At 39.3% G+C, this 27,324-nt stretch overlaps 1 protein-coding gene across 1 annotated transcript in view; it reads right to left on the reverse strand.

Moving 5' to 3' along the window:
• Window positions 1–27,324, reverse strand: part of NDUFAF6 (NADH dehydrogenase (ubiquinone) complex I, assembly factor 6) — a 185,908-nt gene that overhangs the window by 30,919 nt on the left and 127,665 nt on the right. Inside the window, exons 4-10 of the mRNA XM_011937011.1 lie at window positions 21,499–21,602; window positions 17,746–17,868; window positions 11,720–11,776; window positions 7,308–7,410; window positions 5,851–5,984; window positions 4,432–4,533; window positions 744–800 (exon numbers count right to left, since the gene is read on the reverse strand). Of these exons, the coding sequence (XP_011792401.1) occupies window positions 744–800; window positions 4,432–4,533; window positions 5,851–5,984; window positions 7,308–7,410; window positions 11,720–11,776; window positions 17,746–17,868; window positions 21,499–21,519 (597 nt within the window). The 5' untranslated portion in view covers window positions 21,520–21,602. The remainder of the gene's footprint in view (window positions 1–743; window positions 801–4,431; window positions 4,534–5,850; window positions 5,985–7,307; window positions 7,411–11,719; window positions 11,777–17,745; window positions 17,869–21,498; window positions 21,603–27,324) is intronic.

Below are 27,324 nucleotides of genomic sequence, written 5' to 3' on the forward strand. Positions count from 1 at the left end.
AACCATCAAAGATCAAAAGAGACAAAGAAGGCCATTACATAATGGTAAAGGGATCAATTCAACAGGAAGAGCTAACTATCCTAAATACATATGCAACCAATACAGGAGCACCCAGATTCATAAAGCAAGTCATTAGAGACTTACAAAGGAACTTTTTAAAATCACAGATTCTCCTAGGAACTGGCTTCCTCCTCAATCCCAAAAGTCTTACTTGGTAAGAAGACTCCAGGAATCTATATTTTTAAAAAGTTTTCCAGGTTACCCCACTGCAACCAACTCAGCAGTGGGCTATGAACCACTGTTCTGGAACCACTGCTACCATATGGTCAGGTCACAATGAGCAAAAAATGAACAGAAGAGTAAGTAATACTTATATAGCTATAAGCAGCCTAACAATCCTACAAGGTAGTTTCTCCTATTATTCCCATTTTACCTAAGAGTAAACTGAGGAATGTGGTTATTAAGGAACTTAAGGTCTCATTGCTAGTAAGGGGCAAAACAGATTCAAGCCAATGCAATCTGGCTGCAAAGTCAGTGCTAAAAACTCAGCTCACTTGCCTCTGAGAAACACAGAAACGACCCTCAGCAAAAGCATCAGTAACTAATGAAAGCCACCATGAGGGAGGGAAACAAAAACAAAGGCTCCAAACTAAAGAAGTGCATTGGGAACTTTATAAAATATAAAAACAGATCATACACATCTGCTTCATTAATTATACAGCCTTCTCTGTTAATCTACTTACCGTCTGAAGAAAAGCAGGAAATGCTTTCACAGGAACACTTTTGTGAAAGGACCTAGCCTAAAAAGGAAGAGGAAAGGAAGCTGGTCAAAATTAAGCAAATAAACACTCTCACTCTGAAAGCAACACCAGCAGTTTAACAATATTGATAGGGTCTCTCTCAAATGCAAGAAAACAGCTCATCTCCTGTAGATTAAGATTAGTTTCCTAAGCCTAAAGGACTCAGAAAAAAGTAACTACTGTAGTAAAAATTCCATCCTTTCTTAGCTTTAGCATCCTTCTTGGCTTTAGCATCTTCCAGCTACCTTACAATATCTCATAATAACTTTGACTGCCCAGCTCCAGTAAGTGGGAAATGAAGAAATACTTGTATTACCAAGTCCTGTGCACCCCTAGCTTAGGCTGACTTTATCTCCTGTTTAAATTAGTAAGATCCTCCTAGGTGATCTTCCTGTGTTCCCTGACCCTTAATTCATTCCACGCAGCCAGACAAATTAATGTCCTTACATCATCATTTCATTTTTACCTTCTTCAATTCCCTGATAGGTCGTTTCAACAATTCATCCAGGAATTCAAAGGCCTCCACATCTTGACTCTAACCTCGTCCATCTAACCTAACTCCCTACCACTCTGGGCTACGAACACCTGGTCACTCAGGTTGATGCCCATCACCCTGTATTCGCCAAGCCCACTCTTGTCTCCATGTCTTCATTTATATTTTCCTTAACACCAGGAAGATCTCTCTACTTTCTGACTCACTTCTTAACCCATTACACTCCAATTTGACCCTCAACCATCCCCTAAAATTACTCGATGATCATCCATGATTTACTAATCACCATATCTATCTTTTCACTTCAATCTCTCTGCAGCATGTAACACTCTGATATTCCCCTTTCTTAAATCTTCTCCTCCCTTGATTTTCAAGACACTGGCTCTCAGTTCTATTTCTCTGAACATTCTTTCCTTCCCCTCCTTCCTAATAAATTGCCTTTCTCCTTCACCTTGTAAACAGAGGTAGGCCTCGGGGTTCTGCCCCTGGTCCTCTGTGCATTCTTCTTCAGCAACACCATCCAAACTTGGAGCTTTAATTATAAGCCTTTTATGTGGATGACTCTCAAATATATCATCTTTAGTCCTGACTTCCTTTAAAAGTCACAATCCTGCATTCTCCAATAGCCTATCTCCCTCTAATCCCCTCAAATTCAATTATGTCCAGCAGCTAGTCCAAAGTCTAATGATCCACACCAAATGTAGCATTAGTTTCTGCTGTCACTGTAGCTTTTGAATGGCACCATCAAAGTGCCATACTTGAATTCTTCATGCAACCTTCAACTTTCCCTCTATCTGATCTTGCCACAATCCAATTAGTTATCAAGCCTAGTTGATTCTACTTGTTATGTGTGGGCATGTATGTATACATACATATATAAATGTACATACACATACATAAACATCTACTGTCTCTAAATCATACTCTTTCTCTCTCTCCTAAGTCTCCTAACTGATCACCCAACCTCTAAACTCTCTTCTGTCAAACACTGCTAGCAGGGTTTCCTACTCTGCAACACTAATATCACTGCTTTATTTGATGATGATGATGAAAACTAACATATTTCATGTACAATATGTCGTACTACGTTATAAACTCTTCATATATGTTAACTCATTTATCCAAATAACCCTTTAAGCTGGGTGCTAAAATGATCCTCTACTACAGATGAGGAAACTGAAGCACAGAGAGGTTAAGATTATGTGATTAGTAAATGGCAGAATTACGATTTAAAGTCAGGCTTCTGGTTCCAGAGTTTGCACTCTCATCCACAATACTCTAATGTCTTTCAAAAGCCTCTACAACTCCATAATCTTTCTTCAATCCGCCATTCCAAACCTATCTTCCAGGACCACATTTCACATAACCTATACACCAGTGGTGTTCAAACCTGGCTGTTTAATTAGAAATTTAGAAATTTTAATTCCTGGCCCCATCCCAGATTTACTATCCCAATCTCCAGGAGTGATGCCTGGGAATCGGTATTTCTCAGGTGCCTTACACGTCCATTGACTGGGACTGCTCAGGTTCCACACAAAGCTTTCCTGCCTTTCATGATTCTATAGTGTGCTCAGATCTTACCCAAAACTCTGCTAGTTAGTCCTAAGTAATTTCTCATCTAAAGTTCCATGAATTTTATCTATACCTCTGTCAGGGCTGAGAACTGTCTTAGATATTCATGAAATTAAAAAGAAGCTGAAGATAGTCTTTGCCCTCAAAGGGCTTACAATCTGATTACTTACATATTTAATATTTCACAAATATTTACTGAGTGCTCATAATGTACCAGGTACTTTAGATGCTGAAGAATATACAATAGAATCTAACAAAGTCACTTACATTCCAATGAAGTGGGAGGCAATAAGCAAACTTTTAACGTCAGGTAGTGAAAAGCGCTAAGCCAGGTAAGGAGACTGAGGGTGATGGAAAAGGAAGATGTTATTTTAGGTAAGATGGCCAGGGAAGACTTTTCTGATAGGGTGACATTTGAGCACTAGCTGGAGTGGAGGTGGGGTACAGGGGAAGAAGCAGGAAAAACAGCAAGTGCAAAAGCCCTGTGGTATGCAAGTACGTGTCCAACTCTTCAGAATCTACTGAAGCCTAAGAAAAAAAAAAAGGTTCACAAGAAGTACTAGGAAAAATTAGCATTATGGGAGCTAAGGAAATAGAAAGTTTGCACCAAGTCTTCAAGAGCCACTGAAATCAAGAAACACTTCAAGGAGAACCAGAAAGGAATAACACCATGGAGATGAATGACAGACACTTTCAAGAAAGAGAAGTACAGTCAACAGTGTCAAATTCCAAACAAAAGTCCTGGAAAAGTTTAAGAGATGAAGAACTAACTCTTAGGGAACAACTAAAGTGACAGGCAGGAGAAATCAGGAACCAGTTCAGGAGCCAAGTCCAAGAATCAATGGAAGAAAAGTCAGTAAGTGACACAGAGAGAAAGAAGTCTATGGTGTCAAAAAAAGAAGAAGAGTTCACAAAAACAAATTGTAAGTGACCACTGAATCTGGCAATAAGGAGAATTGCCAAACTAGTGATTGTTTATTAGAATGGGCAGGATAGGAACCAAATCACAGCATGATGAGCACTGCCAAGGTGGAAAGGGCCTGAGGTAACAGTGAATGCGGACCTTCCTTCCAACAGTTCACCTAAGAGAGAAAAATACCAACAGAAGGATCTACAGGCTGCCTGTAAATTCAGAAGGCAGCAGCAACAAACCAGAAGATAAAAGAGGCCACCTATCAGAGAAGCAAACTGAAAACACCAGCTGGGAGTGGCTGAGGGTGCAGCCCCTGGGAGCGGGAGGAGAGACTTCGGCCTTGGGAGGCAGAAAGACACCCTGTCTTCCAAGAGAGAAGTGGATGGAGCACAGAGGAGCCCACATGAGAAAGCTCAGGCTTGATTTACTCAGTAAAGAACACATTCATATGCTGTGAGGTGGGGGAAGGGACTTTTTTAAGTGAGAAAAGTTTACAACAGACTCTGAGATAAATCTACTGGGAAATCAATGAAAAATGGAATAAAGACAGCCAAGTTAGGAATATCATAACCATGTTCTAAGAATAGCCACATCTAGATATGATAATTCCCTAAATGATTTGGCAAAAAAAAGAAAAAAGAAAGCCGACTTACATGCTTTAGGTGCAAGTGTGCCTGACTGGCAATGTCATATATTACATCTCTCACATTTTTATCTTGGTTCCTCCGTAGAATGTCCTCTTGTGAAACACCATGCTGTGTGGGGAAATATACATTACATTAGGAATCTAAAAGCACTTCCTTAAAACAGTTCACCTAGGAAAGAAAAATTAAATTGACAATTAAAAGTAACTTAGCACAAGAGAACACATGACAGAACAGTACGTACAGTTTAATACCAATTTTGTCTTTAAAGATGTGTGTGTGCACGTGCGTGTGCGTGCATGTGTGGAGAGAGAGAAAAAAACAAGAATGAGAGAGTGACACTTGGAACATGCAACAGGATTTTTTGTTTTTTGAGACAGGGTCTTAATCTGTCACCCAGGCTGGAGTGCAGTGGTACAATCATGGCTCATTATAGCCTCAACCTCCCAGGGTCAAGGGATTCTCCCACCTTAGCCTCCTGAATAGCTGGGAATACAGGTGCACATCAACACACCCAGCTAATTTTTGTATTTTTGGTAGAGATGGGGTTTCCCTATATTGCCCAGGCTGGTCTCAACCTCCTGGACTCAAGCGAGTCTCCCAAAGTGCTGGGATTACAGGCATCAGTCACTGCGCCTGGCCACAACAAAATGTTAATTAACAAGTTGTAGGTAAAACGAAAATACACAAGCAAGAAAACAAACATACAAAAAGTTTGAAAGAACAGATAATAATGAATCTCACATAGAAAACAAAGTTCTCGCCAGGTGCAGTGGCTCATGCCTGTAATCCCAGCACTTTGGGAGGCCGAGGCGGGCGAATCACAAGGTCAGGAGATCAAGACCATCCTGGCTAACACGGTGAAACCCCGTCTCCACTAAAAATGCAAAATATTAGCTGGGCGTGGTGGCATGTGCCTGTAGTCCCAGCTACTTGAGCGGCCGAGGCAGAAGAATCGCTTGAACTCAGGAGGCGGAGGTTGCAGTGAGCCGAAATCACGCCACTGTACTCCAGCCTGGGTGACAGAGCAAGACCCAGTCTCAAAAAAAAAAAAAAAAACAAAGTTCTCGTAAACAGATATTTACAATGGATTACTTACTCCAATAAAATTAAATAAGGAACAGGCTAAAGTGAACACTAGGAATAATTACTGCAGTTGCTTGGAAGGGAGGAAGGCATCAACATGAAGCTATACCAAATGAGGTTCTCTAGACCTTCCTACTCAAAGCTCCTCCAGAGACCTAAAATGCCTGATGGACACAATTCTGACTTGATAACTCTGGGATAAAAAGAGGAAGAGCATTTTTAGTAAGCAATAAGCATTCCTTTCAAAGCAATTACTTGAATAGACTAAGCAAAAAAGCAAAAGATAACTTCCTTCCCCATATTCCTGAGGTAAATATTGAAAGGTACAAATTACAACCTTACCAGCATACAAATATCCATGGGAAGGAACACCTTTCTTCTGCTCCCATGATACGGTGTTGCTCTCAAGCAAGTGACAATGCCTTGTGCTTTTCCAATATGACTTGCAGCATGATCTGCATGAACGTCCTTTATACCTACGATTTCAGAAATTATACAGGGCTGCTCTATTCTAAGTGCATAATAAATCAATAGAAATAGCACAGAGAAATCAGCTAAACATGTAAAAATAGACATATATCCTATGTTTTATATCTGAAAAAAACAGGATTTATGAGTGAAAAACGGCACAAAAACAAGTTGACCATTTACCACTAGCAGATATCTAAATCTCAATCTCAACTTTTAAACGAGAGTTTTCCTCAGACTACAGCACACTAAGAACACATTTAGAATTTTAATCAGCTATCATGGAAAAACTTTACAAGTCTTCCATTTCTTCTCCTCTGTGCAATTTCCATATGACCTCATTTTAAGAATATGCTTAACAAACATTCTACTCTTTGCTCCCTCCTTTCATTGTGACGGCAAACATGTCACCAGAGCTGTGGGCCAGAACGGGCCTGGGAGATGCAATGGGGACTTGTATTATTCTTTTAGGGAGGTATAAAGATATATATTACCTTCTTCAAATGAGATGGTATTGTCCTTGGCCCAAATAATTTCCTCATTTCAATAAGACCTCACTAACTGGCAACAAAGTCAGAGGAGAAATCCTACCATCAAAATTTTTTTTAAAAAAAGCAGAGAAAGAAAAATCTCAAAAACTTTTATAAATGCAGTTGTAGGCCGGGCACGGTGGCTCATGCCTGTAATTCCAGCACTTTGGGAGGCTGAGGCGGGCAGATCACGAGGTCAAGAGATCGATATCATTCTGGCCTCATCTCTACTAAAAGTACAAAATATAGCTGGGCGTGATGGCATGCACCTGTAGTCCCAGCTACTCGGGAGGCTGATGCAGGAGAATCACTTCAATCTGGGAGGCGGAAGTTGCAGTGAGCCAAGATTGCACCACTGCACTCCAGCCTGGGGACAGAGCGAGACTCCGTCTCAAAATAAAATAAAATAAAGTAAGTGTGTTTTACTTCTTCTACTTTTCTTTTTCATTGGATAAGTATTATTAACAGGAAAAGAAGAGTCAGGTTATAGGCCTTCCAAACTGTAGGAGATGCTATAGTAAAAAAGTAAAGCCACCTGCAATTACCAGATTATTAATTTCAACATTCCCATGAGGTAAAGTAGCTGTATGAGAGCCTGAGTCTTGGATTACTCTGCATTACAAAGAAAGAGATATAAATTCCTCTTCTTGCTAACAACAACAACCACAAAAACTGTTCCTTTACAGATAGTACAAAGGAAGACTTTAGTGCTAAATTGGTCAAACTGCCAAATTATGAAAAAGTGAAATCTCAAAGGTATTTTACTGGAAAAAAGAAGTATGAAACAGAAAAACAACTTACCCAATACTTCTAGTGTTAAGTAAAGAAGAGAGCTCTGTGTGTTTTCAGCATAATTTTCCAGTTCCTTGATATTACGATATGCTTTATCATCTAGATTTTTTTCCTACATCAAATAAAATGCAAATAAAATCTGTTGAACTGTCAGTATTTTATAAAGGTGCTGTTTTTTTGCCCCAAAGAACTGAATAATAACGAATAAAAATATTTAGTATATGTTATTTAGTACACAGTAAGATAAAACATTACAATATTAAAGTTCTATATATTCAATACTTTCAAATTACCACCTCAAAATAAGACATCAGGAATAATATCAATGTACAAATCACCATGGACATGGCATTGTTTTTTTAATTTCATCTGAAGCCCAAGTTATCAAAATAAACTGACTTTACTAAGCTCTTATGTAAGCACTTTAGACATTATCTTCTTAACCCAAACAATCCCTCCACCAAGAGATAAGGAATTAATACTTTTCCCATTTTACAAATGAAGAAAGTAAGGCATGGATCCATTAACATGTCCAAGGACACATAGTTAACAAATAAATGGTGGGGACAGGAACCCACATATGTGACTCTTGAATCTACATGGTCAATGAGGAAAAGGTACCTAGAAAAAGAAAACAGAAACCAGTGCCTACCCCATTACCCAAAAAGAAACCATGATCAATAAAATAACAGGGCTGATTCCCTAAATACACTATATGCAAGAAACAGGAAAATGAGAATCTAATAGCAAGAACACTTAGCCACTTTTATAATAATACATTTACGAAGACTATTATTAGGGCAAAATATTATCCCCTATTTCACCCTCTTTAAAATCAGAAGAAACTAACACCAGCATCAAATGCCATATGCAGGGTTTAAAAAAAAAAAAAAAAAAAGAGGCCAGGCGTGGTGGCTCACACCTGTAATCCCAGCACTTCGGGAGGCCAAGGTGGGCAGATCACCTGAGGTCAGGAGTTCAAGACCAGCCTGGCCAACATAGTAAAACCCTGTCTCTACCAAAAATACAAAAGAAGTCAGCTGGGCATTGTGGCGGGTGCCTGTAATCCCTGCTACTCGGGAAGCTGAGGCAGGAGAATCTCTTGAACCTGGGAGACAGAGGTTGCAGGGAGCCGAGATCATGCCATTGCACTCCAGCCTGGGCAACAAGAGTGAGACTCCGTCTCCAAAAAAAAAAAAAAAAAAAAAAAAAAAAAAAAAAATGATACCAGCAATGATTCCAGAAAAAAAAAAAAAAATTCATCCTTTATGGTTTGTTAAATTGAGACATAACTAACATACCATAAAATTTATCTCCTCAAATAATACAATTCAGTGGTTTTTAGTATGTACACAAAGTTGTGCAGCTATCACTACTATCTAATTCCAGAATATTTTAATGACCCTTAAAAGAAAACTTGCATCCATTAAGCAGACATTTCCCATTTCCCCCTCCCCTCAGCCCTGGCAAACCACTAATCTACTTTTTGTCTTCATGGATTTGTCTATTCTGGGCACTTCACAAAAATGGAATTGTATAATATGTAGCTTTTTGTGTCTGGCTTCTTTCAATTAGCATAATGTTTTCTTCATCTACTGGTACTTCATTTTTTTTAGTTGAATAAATTATTAATAATATTCCATTGTATGGATATACAACATTTTGTTTAACAACTAATTAACAGACTATGAGTTCTTTCTACTTTTGGGCTATCATGAATAATGTTGCCACAAACATTCATATACAAGTTCTGGGTGGACGTATGTTTTCATTTCTCTTGGGTATAAACCTAGCGATAGAATTTCTGGCTCTATGGTAACTCCTATGTTCAACTCTTTGAAGAAAAAGTTGCCAAACTATTTTTCCAAAGCAGCTGCACCATTTCACATTCCCGCCAGCAACGTACGAAAGGTTTTAACATCTCCCTGTTTTCACCAATATTTGTTAACGTGAATCTTTTTCTTTTTTATCACAGCCATCTCAACAGCTGTGAAGTGATGTTTCTTTGTTTTGATAAGCATTTCTCTAATGAAAAGATGTGAAACACCTTTTCAGATGCTTATTGGTTGTTTGTATACCTTATTTGCAGAAATGTCTAAGGTCTTTCCCCATTTTTAAATTGAGGTTTTTTTATTGTTGAGTTGTAAGTTTCTTGCATATTTTAGATCATTGTCCCTTATCAGATATATAACTGGCAAATATTTTTTTCTTTTAGTACAATTTATCTATTTTTTCTTGCTTGTGCCTTTGGTATCACATCTAAAACACCATTGCCTAGCTAGGCGCAGTGGCTCACACCTGTAATCCCAGCACTTTGGGAGGCTGAGGTGGGTAGATCACAAGGTCAGGAGATCGATACCATCCTGGCCAACATAGTGAAACCCTATCTCTACTAAAATACAAAAAAAAAAAAAAATTAGCTGAGTGTGGTGGCATGTGCCTGTAGTCCCAGCTACTCAGGAGGCTGAGGCAGGGGAATTGCTTGAACCCAGGAGGCAGAGATTGCAGTGAGCCAAGATCGTGTCACTGCACTCCAGCCTGGCAACAGAGCGAGACTCCATCTCAAAAAAAAAAAGAAAAAGAAAAAAAAAGAAACCACTGCCTAACCTAAAAGTCACTAAGATTTACACCTATGCTTTCCCCTAAGAGTTTCAGTTTTAGCTCTTACATCTAGGTCTTTTAATCTAGTTTGAGTTCATTTTTGTATATGGTGTGAGGAGGGGTCAAAACTTATTCTTTTGCAAGAGGTATCCAATTGTCCCAGCACCATTTGTTGCAAAGACTGTTCTTTCCCAAGTGAAGTGTCTTGACACTCTTGTCACTCAACTGACTATAAATATATGGGTTTATATCTGGACTCTTATTTCTATTCCATTGATCTATATGTCTACTCTGTATCAGTAACACACAATTCGATTACTGTAGCTTTGTAGTTAAGTTCTGAAATCAGGAGATGTGAGCCCTCTAACTTTGTTCTTCTTTGTTAAGATTATTCTGGCTATTCTGGGTCCCTTGCAATTCCATATGAATTTTAGGACCAGTTTGTCAATTTCTGCAAAAAAGAAAGCTGGAATTTTGATAAAGATTGCATTGAATCTACAGATCAATGTTTGCTCACAGTTCTTTACTTTTAAATATCCCCCTTCAAAAGCCAAGTGTTATTTTTCATTAAACTAAAATGGTATCTCTGTCTTGGGTTCTCTAATTTTCTTTACCTTGTAAAAACAGAAAAGATGATACCTGAAAATAGGTCTTCTTAGCTAATATCTCTTTTTGGCTTCTTCTGATTATTGATACAGCCTATAGTTAGCAAACTGCATCTAAATAAACTAAGTAAACTTACATTTCCACGACAACAGCATGTAATTAATATCAGGCCAAGGGGAACACTGACCTAACAATGCGTCAGAAAGGTCACACATGTTAGGCCATGTCACACAGCAATTCACTGACTTGGCTGGACCTAGAACTAAGTTCTAAGAATTTAGTACAGGATTCCATTCACTGGAACTATCAGACTTTCTTTATGCCCTCTACTATTTAGACACAGATCCAAGTACTGGGGTATACATAAAGGTATGTGCATGACTAGTCAAGTATTTGATGATATTAAGGAATAATTAGTAATTTTTAAGGTATGATAATCATATTATGGTTATTTTTTGTCTTTTTCTTTTTAAGATACATATTCATTTATAAATCAAATGATAAGATGTCTGGGATTTTCTTTAACATGTCACCAGATATTCTACACATGCAGAGTATTCTCTCTACTTTTATGTAAGTATGAAAATTTCCTTTTAAAAACAAAATTGTGGAGTGTGGTTGTGCATAAACATGCCTCTGCATGGGTGCCTGTCTCAATGTGAGGGTATGGGGGGCTGACATGGGTAGCATGCAAGGGTAAAGTATGAATAAAATGGCATGGTTCTCTAAAATTTTCCTTCCTCCAAAATATTAATATACAATCAAAATATTTCCTTCCTGAAGAATTAGCTTAAGAATTAAACAGGAAGAAAGAAAGAGCCAGGTGGGGTGGCTCAAGCCTGTAATCCCAGCACTTTGGGAGGCCGAGATGGGCGGATCACGAGGTCAGGAGATCGAGACTATCCTGGCGAACACGGTGAAACCCCATCTCTACTAAAAAATACAAAAAATTAGCCAGGCGCGGTGGCGGGCACCTATAGTCCCAGCTACTCGGGAGGCTGAGGCAGGAGAATGGCATAAACCTGGGAGGCGGAGCTTGCAGTGAGCTGAGATCTGGCCACTGCACTCCAGTCCGGGCGACAGAGCGAGACTCTGTCTCAAAAAGAAAGAAAGAAAGAAAGAAAGAAAGAAAGAAAGAAAGAAGAAAGAAAGAAAATGAAATAAAATAATTAAACAGGAAGAAAAAGCTTAAAACTTAAACAATTTTGACTTACTCTTTCATCAATGATTTTCATAAGCCATCTTTTAGTCAGATTATGTCTTTTAACAGCCTAAAAAACAAAGAGTATTATAAGTTTTCAGAAAGTACTAGAAATGACTTCTGTAAAACTGAATAAACAAACCAAATACAAAACTAAGTAAGGAAACATTTGTAATAACTCATCACCAGATAGACAGTTATGTTAAAGAAATATCAAGGAAAAAGAAAACGTCCCTAGAAAATATTTCAAAACATTTACAAGATTATATTTCTAATACTTTTCTACTAACTTGTCTTTTTTTCCTATACTGCTAATAATTTAACAATTCCACTTTCAAACAAAAACAAAACAAGATTTACGCATCGAATACTGAACTTCTCTATTATGTAATATACCCCGACTTTTTATTTTTTTAAATTGTAGAGACAGGGTCTCACTATGTTGCTGGTCTTGAACTCCCGGGTTCAAATTATCCTCCCGCCTCAACCTCCCAAAGTGCTGGGATTTTAGGCATGAGCCACTGTGCCTAGCCACCCTGACTTCTATGCTTACTCATTACACGCACATTTTTTTCCACAGGATAAAGATTCTATTTAGCAAAAGTAACCACTCCTCGAAAAACAGAGTAACTAAAACTCCAACAAAAATAATCCACATGGTAAACTGTTACCTTAGCAAGTAAAGACACCCCAGTAGGAAAGAGCTCACTTAGTGCCCAGACACTTGTCTCTACTACAATTCTCCTTAAAGGAATCAAGGCTCTCAAGAAATGGGTGATTGCAAAGGTGAGGCAAGGGAGAGATTCAAGAGGATCCTAGAATATCTTACTGTGTCAGAAAATAAGAAAGTGCTCTAAAAAATGATGGAAGCGTGTCACAAGGACATGGCAGCCACTGTGAACGAGTTCCCCCTGTCCAAAGCTGGAACAACCTGAACACCCAAATCAGTACATGAGTGAATTATAAACTGTAAAAAACAAGAAATCATGTGTCAACACCAATAATTAATAAACAAATAAATATAGGAAAATAAGAGCTCATTCTTACAGCAGAATGCTAAGTGCCAACTGGTAAATGTGGACCAAATGCTGAGGTTGAGAAGTTATCATTTTGCAACCATAAGAGTAAAGACTGAATCAGACAAGAAGCATTAATGGCTACTAAGTTTAGGGAGAAATTTTGATGAGGAGGAGGATATTTACAGTCTTAAAGTCTCTCCTCAAAAACTGTTGATTACTGCAAGTGGAATTACAGTGGGAAAACCAGGCAAAATTGTGACTAAGTAATAAAAATTAACAAGGCCATAAAGGACAGGTGGACGCAGTGTGCCCCTACATGTGATACTCTGAGAAGGACGTACCACCTATGAAGTATGCTGCCAGCTAAGAATCCATAACTTCAATCTAATCATGACAAAACACCAGACAAATCAAAAATTAGTGTTCTACTTTAAAAAGATGAGGTGGGGGGATACTCTTCAAAAATATCAGTGTTACAAAAGGCTAAAAAAAAGGCCATGGAAATGTTCCAGATTAAAAGAAACTATAGAGACATGACAGTTAAGTACTTGACCCAAGATCAGATCCTCCACTGGAGGGGAAAATGATATTGTGGACATTAGGTCATCTGACAAAATTGGAATATGAATGGAAAATTAAATAAAACTGTTCTACCAAATTTAAATTTACTAAAGCCAGTAACTGTTCTGGCCGGGCACAGTGACTCACGCCTATAATCCCAACACTTTGGGAGGCCAAGGCAGGAGGATCACTTGAGTTCAGGAGTTTAAGACCAGCCTGGGCAACATAGCAACCTCATCTCTACAAAACATTTAAAAATTAGCTGAGCATGCTGGTGTGTGCTTGTAGTTCCAGCTATTCAGGAGGCTGAAGGAGGAGGATAAAGCCCAGGAATTCAAGGTTGCAGTGAGCTATGATCACCCCACTGCACTCCAGCCTGGGCAACACAGCGAGATCCTATCTCTAGGAAAAAAATAGAAATTAAAAAAATAACTGTCCTGATTATATGTATCATTATTCTTAGAAAATATTAGGCCAGGTGCAGTGGCTAATACCCGTAATACCAGCACTTTGGGAGGACAAGGTGGGAGGATAGTTTGAGCTTAGGAGTCTGAGACCAGCCTGGGCAACACGGTGAAACCCCTTTAATTAATTTATTTTTTTTTGAGATGGAGTCTTGCTCTGTTGCCAGACTGGAGTGCAATGGCATGATCTCAGCTCACTGCAACCTCCACCTCCCCAGTTCAAGCAATACTCCTGCCTCAGCCTCCCAAGTAGCTGGGACTACAGGTGCACGCCACTACGCCCAGCTAATTTTTGTACTTTTGGTAGAGACAGGGTTTCACCATGTTGGCCTGGATGGTCTCAATCTCTTGACCTCGTGATCCACCCGCCTTGGCCTCCCAAAGTGCTGGGATTACAGGTGTGAGCCACCGCACTTGGCCATGAAACCCCATTTCTACGACAACAAAAAAAAATTAGCCAGGCATGGTGGCGGGTGCCTGTAGTCCCAGCTACTTGGAAGGCTGAGGTAGGAGGATGGCTTGAGCCCAGCAGGTGAAAGTTGCAGTGAGCTGAGATCACGACACTCCACTCCAGCCTGGGCAACAGAGTGACACCCTGTCTCAAAAAAACACAAAAAATAGGCCAGGTGCGGTAGCTTACACCTGTAATCCCAGCACTTTGGGATCCGCCAAGGCAGGCGGATCATGAGGTCAAGGGATTGAGAGCATCCTGGCCAACAACCCCGTCTCTACTAAAAATACAAAAATTAGCTGGGAGTTGTGGCACACACCTGTAGTCCCAGCTACTCAGGAGGCTGAGGCAGGAGAATTGTTTGAACCCAGGAAGCAGAGGTTGCAGTGAGCTGAGATCACACCACTGCATTCCAGTCTGGTGACAGAGCAAAGCTCCGTCTCAAACAAGAAAAAAAGAAAGTATTTACTGAGGCCAGGCATGGTAAAGACTGAATCAGACAATTCGCTCACGCCTGTAATCCCAGCACTTTGGGAGGCCAAGGTGAGTGGATCACTTTAGCTCAGAGTTCAAAACCAGCCTGGGCAACAAAGTGAGACCTCATCTGTACTAAAAATTCAAAAAAACATCAGCTGGGTGTGGTAGCATGTGTCTGCAGCCCCAGCTACTCGGGCCTGGGAGATCAAAGCTACAGTGAGCCAAGACTGTGCCACTGTACTTCAGCCTGGGTGACAGAGTGAGACCCTGTCCCCGCAAAAAAAAAAAGAAAAAAAAGAAAATATTCACTAAATTTTTTAGGTTAGGATTATGATGTACATAACTTACAATCAAATAAAATTTATCACAAAAAAATTATGAATGTGAATACACATATAGAGGAATAGGAGAAGGAGGAGAGGAATGAGAAACTGCATATGTGAGTGAGGAAAAATGATTAAACAAATGGGATAAAATATTAACAATAAGTGGGCCAGGCACAGTGGCTCACACCTGTAATCTCAACACTTTGGGAGGCCAAGGTGGGAGGATGGCCAGAGCCCAGGAGGCCAGGAGAGGCAACATAGTGAGACCTCATCCCTAGAAAAAAATTTTTTAAATTAGCCAGGTGTGGTGGCACATGTCTGTGGTCCCAGCTACTCAGGAGGCTGAGGCAAGAGGATCGCCTGAGCCCAGGAGGTTGAGGCTGCAGTGAGCCATGTTTGCACCACTGCACTCCAGCCTGCTGAATCTGGGTAAAGGATATGGAGGTGTTTGTCCTGCTTTGAATTTTATAACTTTCTGAAAGTTTGGAATTATTTCCAAGTAAGTTTTAAAATGTCTTTTTCTGCCATGTCAACATTAAGCATAACATATTTTCACAATAAATAAATATAGTAGTGAAACATAAAATCTAGGGACATGCTATACTTCAACTAAGACTCCCAGATGTCACTGATACTTATGTAAAGGCCAGCATGCTCATCAATATGCATTACATGACAAAGGTGTATGTATGGAGAACAGAGCCCACTTTGCCTGACAGGAATCTAATAGAAGCTAAAAGGGTTACATGGAGTTAGTTCCTAAGTGTTCTCAGCACTACTACTACTACATGGCAGGACTCTCTCCATAGGCCTCTCTTCCAAATCCCAGGAATCAGCCAATCAGTCATTACGGATTCCTGCTCTTGTTTTATTTTACACATGTCTGGGCCGATGGGCATGTTTGATTTTGTAGACCTTCAAGCACCATTCCTAGCACGTAAAAGTACTCAATAAACATTTAATAAATGAAAACGCCAAACTCCTATTTACTCAAGGCTGACGCTATAATGGCTGTAGATTCTTGATTATAAAATACAGCTCTGATTCTGAAGGAAATCAGAGACCAAGGTAAAAAAGTAAATACTTTAAAGAAGTTAGAAATCTGTTGAATGAAGTTTGAACTCTGGAAACTGAAGCCAAATAGAATAAAGACCTTTATTACAAACATAAATTCAAACTGCAGCTGAAATTCATACACAGAGAAATGGGGAACCCATATAGAATGGATAAGAAATTATAAATATTCAACTATCTTGTACCCTAAAAATAACAATGAAACAGTGCAACAGAAAAGTGCTCTCTGGATAACACTTTGTCATTGTTCCATCTACTTAATCTCCTCAAGAACCCAACACTTCAAATACCCAATATGCCCCATATGCTCCAGCAGGATGGGGAAGGATAGAGAACATGCAACAAGGACAACTGCACTGAACAAGACCTGCATCTTTCAAATATTCACATTTAGCATTAACACTGGTCACATCAGAAAGCCAGCCAACACTAACCATCAAAATTCAAGCAGCTATTAAAATTGGACAATTTACCAACCCTAAATTGGCACACATGTAAACATTTTGTAATTCAGATGTATCTTCTGGTTTTTTAAGAGAAGCCAAAGAAAGATAAATTTGCATCAAAGGACTCTCTAATCTTCCACATATTTCCTGACAAAGGCTAGAACCTTTTATGCAAGTCTTAACATAAACCTCCACCTCCACTATACTCCGGTTTACATGTAAAATAATAAATAGAAAGGGTTTCTGGATTTTAGGATAACTTTTTAGTGAGTCACCTGGGTTGAGCTTCTTGAAGTGGGATGAACAGAGGTAAAGAACTAATCTAATACTCACAGCTTCCCATCCACTTTTTCTTCTCAATCCCCAGTTGGGGGGGTCTGGCTTTCCATCTTTACTGGGGCTCTGTGAAGTCAATCTGGGGCCCAGAAACTGGGCCTGCCTCTGCTGGTGCGCAGACCTGAGAAGAGGTGTACCACTGTCAGGTCTGTGGGTGGCTCCTGTTACAGAAACCCTCTTTTGGCAATCATTGCACTACAACAGGGACACAGATCGGAGATGAAATTCTCCGATCCCTTCCTCCTCTCACAGTTTAGAATATTTCTAAGCCATGTGTGGCTGCTTATGAGTGAGGGATCCATACAGCTGCTTTACTATAAAACCATTTACGATATACATTTAGCTATACAAATAATACTCTAGCCCATAGGTTTCCATTCTCTAACACCTAAAACTCAACAATGGATAGGTAATTCTATCAAACTAGACAAGGCAAGTTTTAGATTTGTATCTGGACAACACTGAGAGTAAGTCTCCCATCACAAAAGATTAACACATGTTCTACAGCCCAGAACCTGGATTAAAACACTGGTATAAGGAGCTGCTGTTAGGCAGAGAGAACAGAAAATTTTACTTGCTATTGCATCAAAATGTGTAGGATTTAAATTCTGCAGGCAAATATGGAAATGTGGAAAATACAAGTTATAATATAGAGACTAATTCTTCCTTTTTCCTTTAATAAACGAATACACAAAAGACCTGTGTAAATTATTAGTGGGTGATTTTAAATTTCTGTGCCAAAACTATAACAGCTCTGAATACATAAGCCTAAGAATATTTTCAGAATAGATTCCACTATAATCACCAGGACCCAAATTGTATCCATCAAAAAGTAGACTCGAATAATATTCTTACAAATCAAAAGTAGTATTTTTTTTTTTTTACCTTCCATAGTTCAATGGCCACAGGCTGATGTGGTGGTTTGTCACAGTATATATCTTCCACAGTTTTTTTCCAAAACTGTATTCGCATCAGTCCAATTGTTTTCTCAGAGACTGAGTCTTTAACCTACAAATAGGGTTTAAAAACTTTAGAAAATGCATTCTACTGTCCAAAAAATCGGTATTTTTGAGGGAATTTTTTGAGTTAATGTAACTGTTCTATATTATGACTATGGTGGCAAATACATGACTACATTTTTTAAAACCTATGGAAGACAACAAAGAGAGAATTTTACTGCATGTACTTTCAAATAAATTCATTCATTCATTCTTTAATCTTTTTTTTAAAAAAGAAGATTATTAGATTGTCTCCCTCACTACTAAGAATGGCCTTCTGGCTGGGCGCAGTGACTCACATCTGTAAACCCTACACTTTGGGAGGCCGAGGTGGGTGGATCACCTGAGGTCAGGAGTTCAAGACCATCCTGGCCAACATGATGAAACCCTGTCTCTACTAAAAATACAAAAAATTAGCCAGGCGTGGTGGTGGGTGCCTGTAATCCCAGCTACCTTGAACCCGGGAGGCGGAGGTTGCAGTGAGCCAAGATCACACCACTGCACTCCAGCCTTGGCGACAAGAGCAAAACTCCGTCCAAAAAAAAAAAAAGAATGGCCTTCTTAGGTTGAGGCAAGAATCACCAACACAAGCTAAATCTAGGAGGTAAATTTGGATGAGGAACATGGTCTTAAAAGGTCTCCTCACAGGCTGCTTATTAGTAGCAAGGGAAAAAGGATTAACATCTTGACTCAGTGACTAAAATTAACATTACTGCTGGGAGTCAGATATTTCATGCCTCCTTGTAACTCTAAGGAGGACAGAGACCACTTAGGTAATATTATGCTAGGAATCCATAAGTTTAATATAATCCTGATGAAAAATAAACCCCAAATGAGAACCATTCTAATTCTTAAAAGGAGCAGTATTATTTAAAATATGTCAATGTCACAAAACGCAAAGAAAGGCTATGGAAATGTTCCAGAATAAAGGAGGCTAAAGAGACAGAAAACTAAATGTAATACATGATCCTAGATTAGATCCCATAGAGAAGGGGAAAAAAATGCCATAAAGGATCTTACTGGGTCATTTGACAAAACTGGGAACCAGATGGTAGAGCAAATAAAAGTACTGCATCAAGGTTAAGTTTATTTTCTCGTAAGTGTACTGTGGTTATGTAAGAGATTATCCTTATTCTTATGAGATACACACTCAAGTTTATAGGGATAAGGGTCATGGTATAGTCAAGTTACTCTAAAGTGATTCATAAAGAGGAACGTACATGTACACATATGTAGATACAATGATAATGCAAATGGGACAAAATATTCACAACAGGATCTGAGTCTTGTTTGTACTACTCTTACTTTTCCATATGTGAAATTACTTCCAAATACGCTGGTGGTGGGTGGGTTTCTTAGCAATGTTTAGTGTTCAGATCCCAGTGGCATACAGTACAGCAAGACAGCAGCAAAAGTAATCCTTTCAAAATATAACCAAGAGGTGATGGCTCTCTGCTCTGAACCCTCCAGTGGCTTCCCATCTCACTCAGTCAAAGTGATTTTATTTTTTAATTTATTTATTTTTTTTGAGACGGAGTCTCACTCTGTGGCCGGGGCTGGAGTGCAGTGGCCGGATCTCAGCTCACTGCAAGCTCCGCCTCCCGGGTTTACGCCATTCTCCTGCCTCAGCCTCCGGAGTAGCTGGGACTACAGGCGCCCGCCACCTCGCCCGGCTAGATTTTTGTATTTTTTAGTAGAGACGGGGTTTCACCGTGTTAGCCAGGATGGTCTCGATCTCCTGACCTCGTGATCCGCCCGTCTAGGCCTCCCAAAGTGCTGGGATTACAGGCTTGAGCCACCGCGCCCGGCCCAAAGTGATTTTAATGGTGTCTCCAAGACTTTACCTTTCTGACCCAGGTGCCCCTAACTGAATCTCCTCCCACGCACCCCGCCCTGCTCTGCTGGACCACCTGCCTTCTTCTGTTCTTTGAGCAGGCACACTTGCACCTCAGAGACTGCACTTGCTGTTCCTTCTGCCTAGAAAACTCTCTGTCCACATATCTATACAGCTCACTCCCTCACCTCCTTCAAATTTCTGCTCCAATGCCACCTTGTCTGTGAGGTTTCTCCTAACCATCCTACATAAAACAGGAACCCCTGGTGTACCCAGCCTTCACAGCCTCCTTATCCTGCTTTATTTCTCTCCATCTGACACATGACACAATGATTTATTTGTTCATTGAGTGCAGACCCTGTTTCATGTCATGTGCGTATAGCATTGAATACAGTCTATATAAAGTGCCTGCATTCAATCAACACTTGTTGAATGAGTGAATAAACAAGACTCTGTGTGCAAAGAAGTAGCAAGATGTACAAAGTGTACAAAGAAGTACAAAGTGACAGAATTCAGAAGGACCTCTGGGGGTTTATTAAAAATAAAATTGTATTGACTGGGTGCAGTGGCTTATGCCTGTAATCCCAGCACTTTGGGAGGCTGAGGCAGGAAAATCACTTGAGGTCAAGAATTTGAGACCAGCCTGGACAACACAGCAAGACTCTGTCTCAAAAAAAAAAAAAACAAAAAAACTCTTTTTAATTAGCCAGGTATAGTGGCACATCTACAGTTTCAGCTACTTGGTAGGTTGAGGTGGGAGGATCGCTTAAAGCCCAGGAGTTCAAGGTTACAATAAGCTGTGATCATGCCACTGCACCCAGCCTGGGTGACCTGTCTGTAAAATTAAAAATTAAAAAATTAAATTTTAATCATTTAAAAAGGATAATAAAGACTAAGGTGGGAACTATTTATGGCTAAACGGTGACTGATTTAACATGCTGATGTACAGTTTATACTTGAAAAAGCATGAGGTGAAAAATCATAACCCACGACTTCCAGGAAGATACCAGAGGAAAAAAAAGCCAGTCTATTAGACTCTCTGCAGACTCATAGTTGTGAATCTCAGTTGTGCCTCGGTGCCATATTCACATCCTTTTATTTGTTCCTTATTCACTTCCTACTATATTCCCTGAGAATCTGTGTCAAACTTTGCTACTCTCTTTAAGACTCTGAACCCTCTCTTGTTCCCTCACTCCCAATATCTGACTTCTCAATTTATGACTAAGAAGATTAAGGCTGTTCCAGTTTTCACTCTCTCATCTCCATCCACCATTTCAATTTATTTTGTATTTGCACATATTCTTTCCATTCTAAAGAAGAAAAAAGGATCTCTCCTTCCTTTGGAATTCTTAGACAAAAGTGAATTAATATGATCTAAGGTCCTGGTTTGCTACAATTGCTTTCATTCCCTACTCACATTAAAGCTAAAACCTCAATTTTAAAAGTGCTTTGAAAAACTGCTATATACATGTAAATTATGCAATTGTTGGAAAGAATAAGCAGTAATTCTCTGACTAACCTATTTAATTAACAGACAAATGTGCAACGTTAATGGCAGAGTTTTATAATATCCTCAGGAAGAGAAATAAAAAATTCCAGAATGGCATTTATAGAACCACTAAGTTCATTAGATAGTTTTATTTTTGGTATTGAATTACTAAGCCTAAACAGTTAGCAGGGAAAGAAATCACTAGCAGAGACCTTAAACACATCTAACATATAAATTACAACTATATTTCTTTATTGTTCAGCATTAAACACATTATATCACCATTTTGCAAATAATATTTTAAGGTATCTTAATACCAGCCTGAGCCAGTTCCACATTAAAAGCCCTCAGTGCAAAAACAGAGCTTCGGGATTCTGCAGGGAGCAGCAGGGAGCATAAATAACCTTCATAATCCCGTTTCCTGTAACAGAAAAAAAAAGACAGTTACTCTTCACTTTCCAAGTTGCACATAAAAATACTGACTAAAATTAACTGAAAACAAAAAGGCTTCAGGTTGGGCGCGGTGGTTTATGCCTGCAATCCCAGCACTTTGGGAGGCCAAGGCGGGCGGATCACTTGAAGCCAGGAGTTCAAGGCTAGCCTGGTGAAACCTCATCTCTACTGAAAATACAAAAATCAGTCGGGCATGGTGGCATGTGCCTCTAATCCCAGCTACTTGAGAGGCTGAGGCCTGAGAACTGCTTGAGCCCAGGAAGCGGAGGTTGCAGTGAACCCAGATTGTGCCACTGTACTCCAGCCTGGGTGACAGAGCAAGACTCTATCTCAAAAAAACAACAACAATGTGAGGCTTCAGTTCAGAAAGGGCCTGACATATCTTATTTTTTATATCTGTTCCTTAAAAATTATGAAAAATGTACCCCAATGCCACCTAATCTCTATTAATTTACTTTGACTTATGTAGTGCTTATAATTTTAACTGTTTCAGAATCACTTTTGTTTTAGTAAGAATTCAAATGAGCTTCAAAAGTACAAATCAAGTTAAAATAATTCAAGCAAATATTGGGGTGAATGTATGGTTTTTAAGACACATAGACAGATACACAGAAAGGCAGAGAAAAGACATAGAAATTCATGGAGGACTGTGTGCACACATATGTTTCCTTGCAACACCTGCTGAAAGAGCCTAGAAGTAACAATATCCCCAGCCTCCACTCCATATTTCCAGTATTGGTGAACACACCTAGCACCCAGACCTTGGTTTCTGAAACCATTCTCCACTGAAAGAAACTAGGGCTCTGATATTTGGATATTTGTCTCCTCCAAATCTCATGTTGAAATGTGACCCCCACAACGTTAGAGATGGGGCCTAGTGGGAGGTATTTGGGTCACAGGAGTGGATCCCTTGTGAACGGCTTGGTGCCATCCCCTTGGGGATAAGTGAGTTCTCTATTAGTTCATGCTAGAGCTGGTTGTTTAAAAGAGCCTGGCATCTCCCCCCTTCTCTCTTTTGCTTCCTCTCTTGCCATGCGATACGCCTGCTCCTCTTCATCTTCTGCCACAAGTAAAAGCTTCCTGAGGCCTTGCCAGAAGCTGAGCAGATACTGTGCATGCTTCTTGTACAGCCTGCAGAACCATGAGTCAAAGAAACCTCTTTTCTTTATAAATTACTAAGTCTCAGATATTCCTTTATAGTAATGCAAAACAGACTAACACAGGCTCCTGGAAGGAATGACTGACTTCATTCCTAGGGCAGGGAAAATACAAGGTAAGTCTAAAACATCTTCTTGAGCAATAAGTAAAGAAATGTTTAAAGAATGGAGGAAACTTCTCAAAAGAACACAGAAACTGGCTTAACAGGGCTCTCACTGGCCAAGTCCATAGCAATTTCAGGATCAAAAAATAATGATAGGGCCAGGCATGCTGGCTCATGCCTATAATCTAGCACTGTGGGAGGCAGAGCAGGGAAGATGCCTTGAGGCCAGGAGTTCAAGACCAGCCTGGACAACATAGTGAGATCTTGTCTTTACAAAACACTTAAAAAATAAAAAAAATTAGGTAGGCATGGTGGCATGGGCCTGTGGTCCTAGCTACTTAGGAAGCTGAGGTGGGAGGATTACTTGAGCCCAGTTCAAGGTTACAATGAGCTATGATAATGCCACTGCACTCCAGTCTACAGGAGATCCTGTCTCTAAAATAAATAAATAAATAATAGTAACAATTTGAAACAGGACTCTTATGAGCCTGTACCAATAAAAATTAATAAATAGGAAGAGAAGGAAAAACCTGACAACCAATACAATGACTACTATTAAATTTAGAAGACATGATGGAATTTTTAAAAACCACCATTTGATAGCTATCATAGTATTAACTGATTCAGATAAAAATCATCAATAAATGCCTGAAAATGTTAAAGGGGTAAAAGTTTGATGGAAACAGAATATTTACATAGTACTGAAGCATCTCCCCACAAAGTGTACATTTCTTGCTTATAATTAATATTCTTAATTAAATTTACAAAAAAAAAATCTGGAAGTCACCTTTTCAACCACAGGTTAACATCACAGTAACAGGACAAATCAATGTCGTGGGCTTCCTGATGTGATATGGAGAGAAAAGCTGAGTGTCCCTTCTGTGATATTTCTGCCAAAAATGCATGTCATGAGAAAATATTAAAAACCCAAATCAAAGGAGATTTCTACAAAGTAACTGGCCTATTCTCTTCAAAAAAAATATCAAGCTCCTGAAAGCTAAGACGTAAAGAATTGTTCCAGGTTGGAGAAGACTAGAGAGATACAACTAAATGGAGCACATGATTTTGGATGTATGAAAAACATAATAAGATAACCAGCAAAATTTGAATGGGGCCTGTGGATTAAATGGTAATACTGGATCAATATTAATTTCCTGATTTTGATGGCTGTACTGTGATTCTACGGGAAAGCATCCTTGTACTTATGATATATAGACCAAAGTATTAAGGGCAGATAATGGAGTATCATGTCTGCATCTTATCCTTAAATGTTTCAGAGTGTTAAAAATGAGGGAATCTGCTAAAGAGTATATTGGATCTCTGTGTACTATTTCTGTAATTTTTATGTAAATTTACAATTACTTCAAAATAAAATGTTACGAACATATAGACCTTACCATATTCACTCCAGGAAAGATGAAATAAGTATAAGGTACTTACCAGACTACTTACCTACTTTAATACATTGGAACCTTCTTACAAAACAATATTTAATATGAGTCTAACCTGGGTCTCATCCCATAGAGTTTAGGTACTAAAATTCACATTGTTCCCACTTTTCAACTGGTTCACATTTTGTCATGTCCCTAACAGAGAACTTAAACTGCTTCTAGTCATTCCCTTGACAATCTCCCCCAATTGCCACATAAACCAAAAGACGAGGTCACAAACAGTAACCCTGCTATCTCAAGAGTACTACTAAAAAGATCTCATCCTAAGCAGTTTCACCTACAAAATGGCTCCCCAAAAGTTTCTAAGGACAGCAAAGGCAAAGCAGCTCTATAATTGACATTTTTAAATTGTATTTTACCATAAAAAGTCTCCGAACTTCAGAAGTGTTTAAAACACTTGAGGTTAACATGAAACAGTGAGAAAAACACTGAATGGGAATCAAACTACAATCTTAACTTCCATCACCCAACTGATTATTAATAGAAATGACACCAATCGCTCCTATTTCCCAATTCGTAAATGAAGCTTAATAACCTATCAAGGTTATCTCCTAAAAATAAGCAGTATGTGAAGTACTTCAAGCTTCTTAGAGGGAAATGAAAAATGAAATGTAGCAACATTTGGAAAATATATCTTCCATACAGCTAAGGATTTGCCCTATTAACAAATTTATTTTTTAATTTTGGATGGAAATTTTTCTTTTCTTTTTTTTTTTATTATACTTTAAGTTCTAGGGTACATATGCATAGCGTGCAGGTTTGTTACATATGTGTACTTGTGCCATGTTGGTGTGCTGCACCCATCAACTCGTCAGCACCCATCAATTCATCATTTATATCAGGTATAACTCCCAATGCAATCCCTCCCCCCTCCCCCCTCCCCATGAAAGGCCTCGGTGTGTGATGTTCCCCTTCCCGAGTCCAAGTGATCTCATTGTTTAGTTCCCACCTATGAGTGAGAACATGCGGTGTTTGGTTTTCTGTTCTTGTGATAGTTTGCTAAGAGTGATGGTTTCCAGCTGCATTGGATGGAAATTTTTCTAAACAATATTAACTCCTTCAACACATTAAACAGGATATACTGATTATTTAGCCATTTCTTCATCACTTAGATTATTGTTATAAATATGAATTATTGAACTATGGATATACAAGGATGTCCTAAGCATCTAACCAAGATCCAGTTACCTGAGAGCTGTCCCAGACAATGAGAAATGCCATATTATGGATGTATATATAACAGCTTTATATGGCAATAGGGCCAATAACCTCTCATTCATTCTAACATTTATGCAGTGCCTACTATGTGCCAGGCACTGTTCCAGGCACTGAAGGTGGGTACTGACTTCAATTTAGTCAAGAGAGACAGATGTATGAGAAACAAGCACATGGGGTATTAGGATTGTTGTGCATTAGTACCAGGGACTTGTGCCACTGAGGCACAAAGGAAGTGATTCCCTGGTGAGACTGCAGGAAAGTAAAGAACATTAGTGCACTTCAGCACCACCAGTAGTACCTCCTCACCTTCTCAGTACAGCCTGAGGCTCTGTGTTTATCCTCCTCAAAGTCAAAGTCAGAGAAGCCTATGTAAATTAGGCTTGAGATTTTCCCAAGAACCTAAATTCCTAGGAGAGCCTAGGATGGCAAACCGGAAGTTATGGCCTGTTATTTTTCCCAATATTTGGAGGCCTTGCATAAAATGCACGTCCAGAACAACCCTGCACAATTTCAGAGGCCAAATCTTGCAGAGATTATTGATGGACAATTAGAAGTCAGAAATTTTATTTCAAGCTTATTTTTATTTTTTAAATGTATTATGTGTTATGTGTCTGAACTCTGCTAAGCATGTTTTACTATATCATCACATTTAATCCTCACAACACCAGGCTATAAGGTAAAAGTAAACGTTTACAAATGAGGAAAAAACTGTATCTCTTTTTTTTTCTTTTTGAGACAGGGTCTCATTCTGTCACCCAGGCTGGAGTGCAGTGGCAAGATCTTGGCTCACTGCAGCCTCAACCTCCCATGTTCAAGTGATCCTCCCATCTCAGCCTCCCGAGTAGCTGGGACTACAGGTGTGTACCACCATGCCCAGCTAATTTTATCTTTTTCATAGAGAAGGGGTCCCACTATGTTGCCTAGGCTGGTCTGGAACTCTCAGGTTCAAGCAATCCTCCCTCCTCAGCCTCCAAAAGTGCTAAGGTTACAGGTGTGAGCCATGGTGCCCAGCCAAAATGGAATCCTCCCAAGTGATAGAGCTGGGATTAATACTCTCAAATCAGGTCTGCCTGCAAAATTCAGCATTTGAAATAAGTCACTAGAGTCAAGAACCCCTATTCCACACAAATAACATGGACAGGTTAAGTACCTGACCATTTGTAAATACAATATACATACTTGAGAAAAACTGGCATGTGACTGAAGTAAAAAATAATAATGTACTTAAATATTTTTGTTTGTTTTGAAACAGGGTCTTGCTCTGTTGCCTCGGCTGGAGGGCAATGGAGCAAACTCGGCTCATAGCAGCCTCAATCTCCTGGAGTGAAGTGATCCTCCCGCCTCACCCTCCCTGGGACCACAGGTTGTTCCACCAAGTCCAGCTAATTTTTTTATTTTTTGTAGCAACAGGGTCCCACTATGTTGCCCAGGCTGGTCTCAAACTCCTGGGCTCAAGCAACCCTTCTGCCTAGACTTCCCAAAATGCTGAGATTACAGGTGTGAGCCATCCCTCCAGCCTTAAATATTTGTAAATCCACAGACTATCCCTGGAAGAATAGATAAGAAATTTTTAACAGTGATTATCTCTGCAGTTACGACACTAGTGGCTATTGGGTGGTATACTCTGGCAACTTAAACTTTTTATCATCAAAATATAACAACTTAAATATGTAAAAATAATGCAATCTTTTAACAATTTTGGCTTTTACAATTCTTTTTTCTCTTTTTTTTTTTTTTTTTTTTTTTTTGCTTTTACAATT

This window comes from Colobus angolensis, unplaced genomic scaffold (assembly GCF_000951035.1).
Source record: "Colobus angolensis palliatus isolate OR3802 unplaced genomic scaffold, Cang.pa_1.0 Scaffold16, whole genome shotgun sequence".
Lineage (NCBI taxonomy): Eukaryota > Metazoa > Chordata > Mammalia > Primates > Cercopithecidae > Colobus > Colobus angolensis.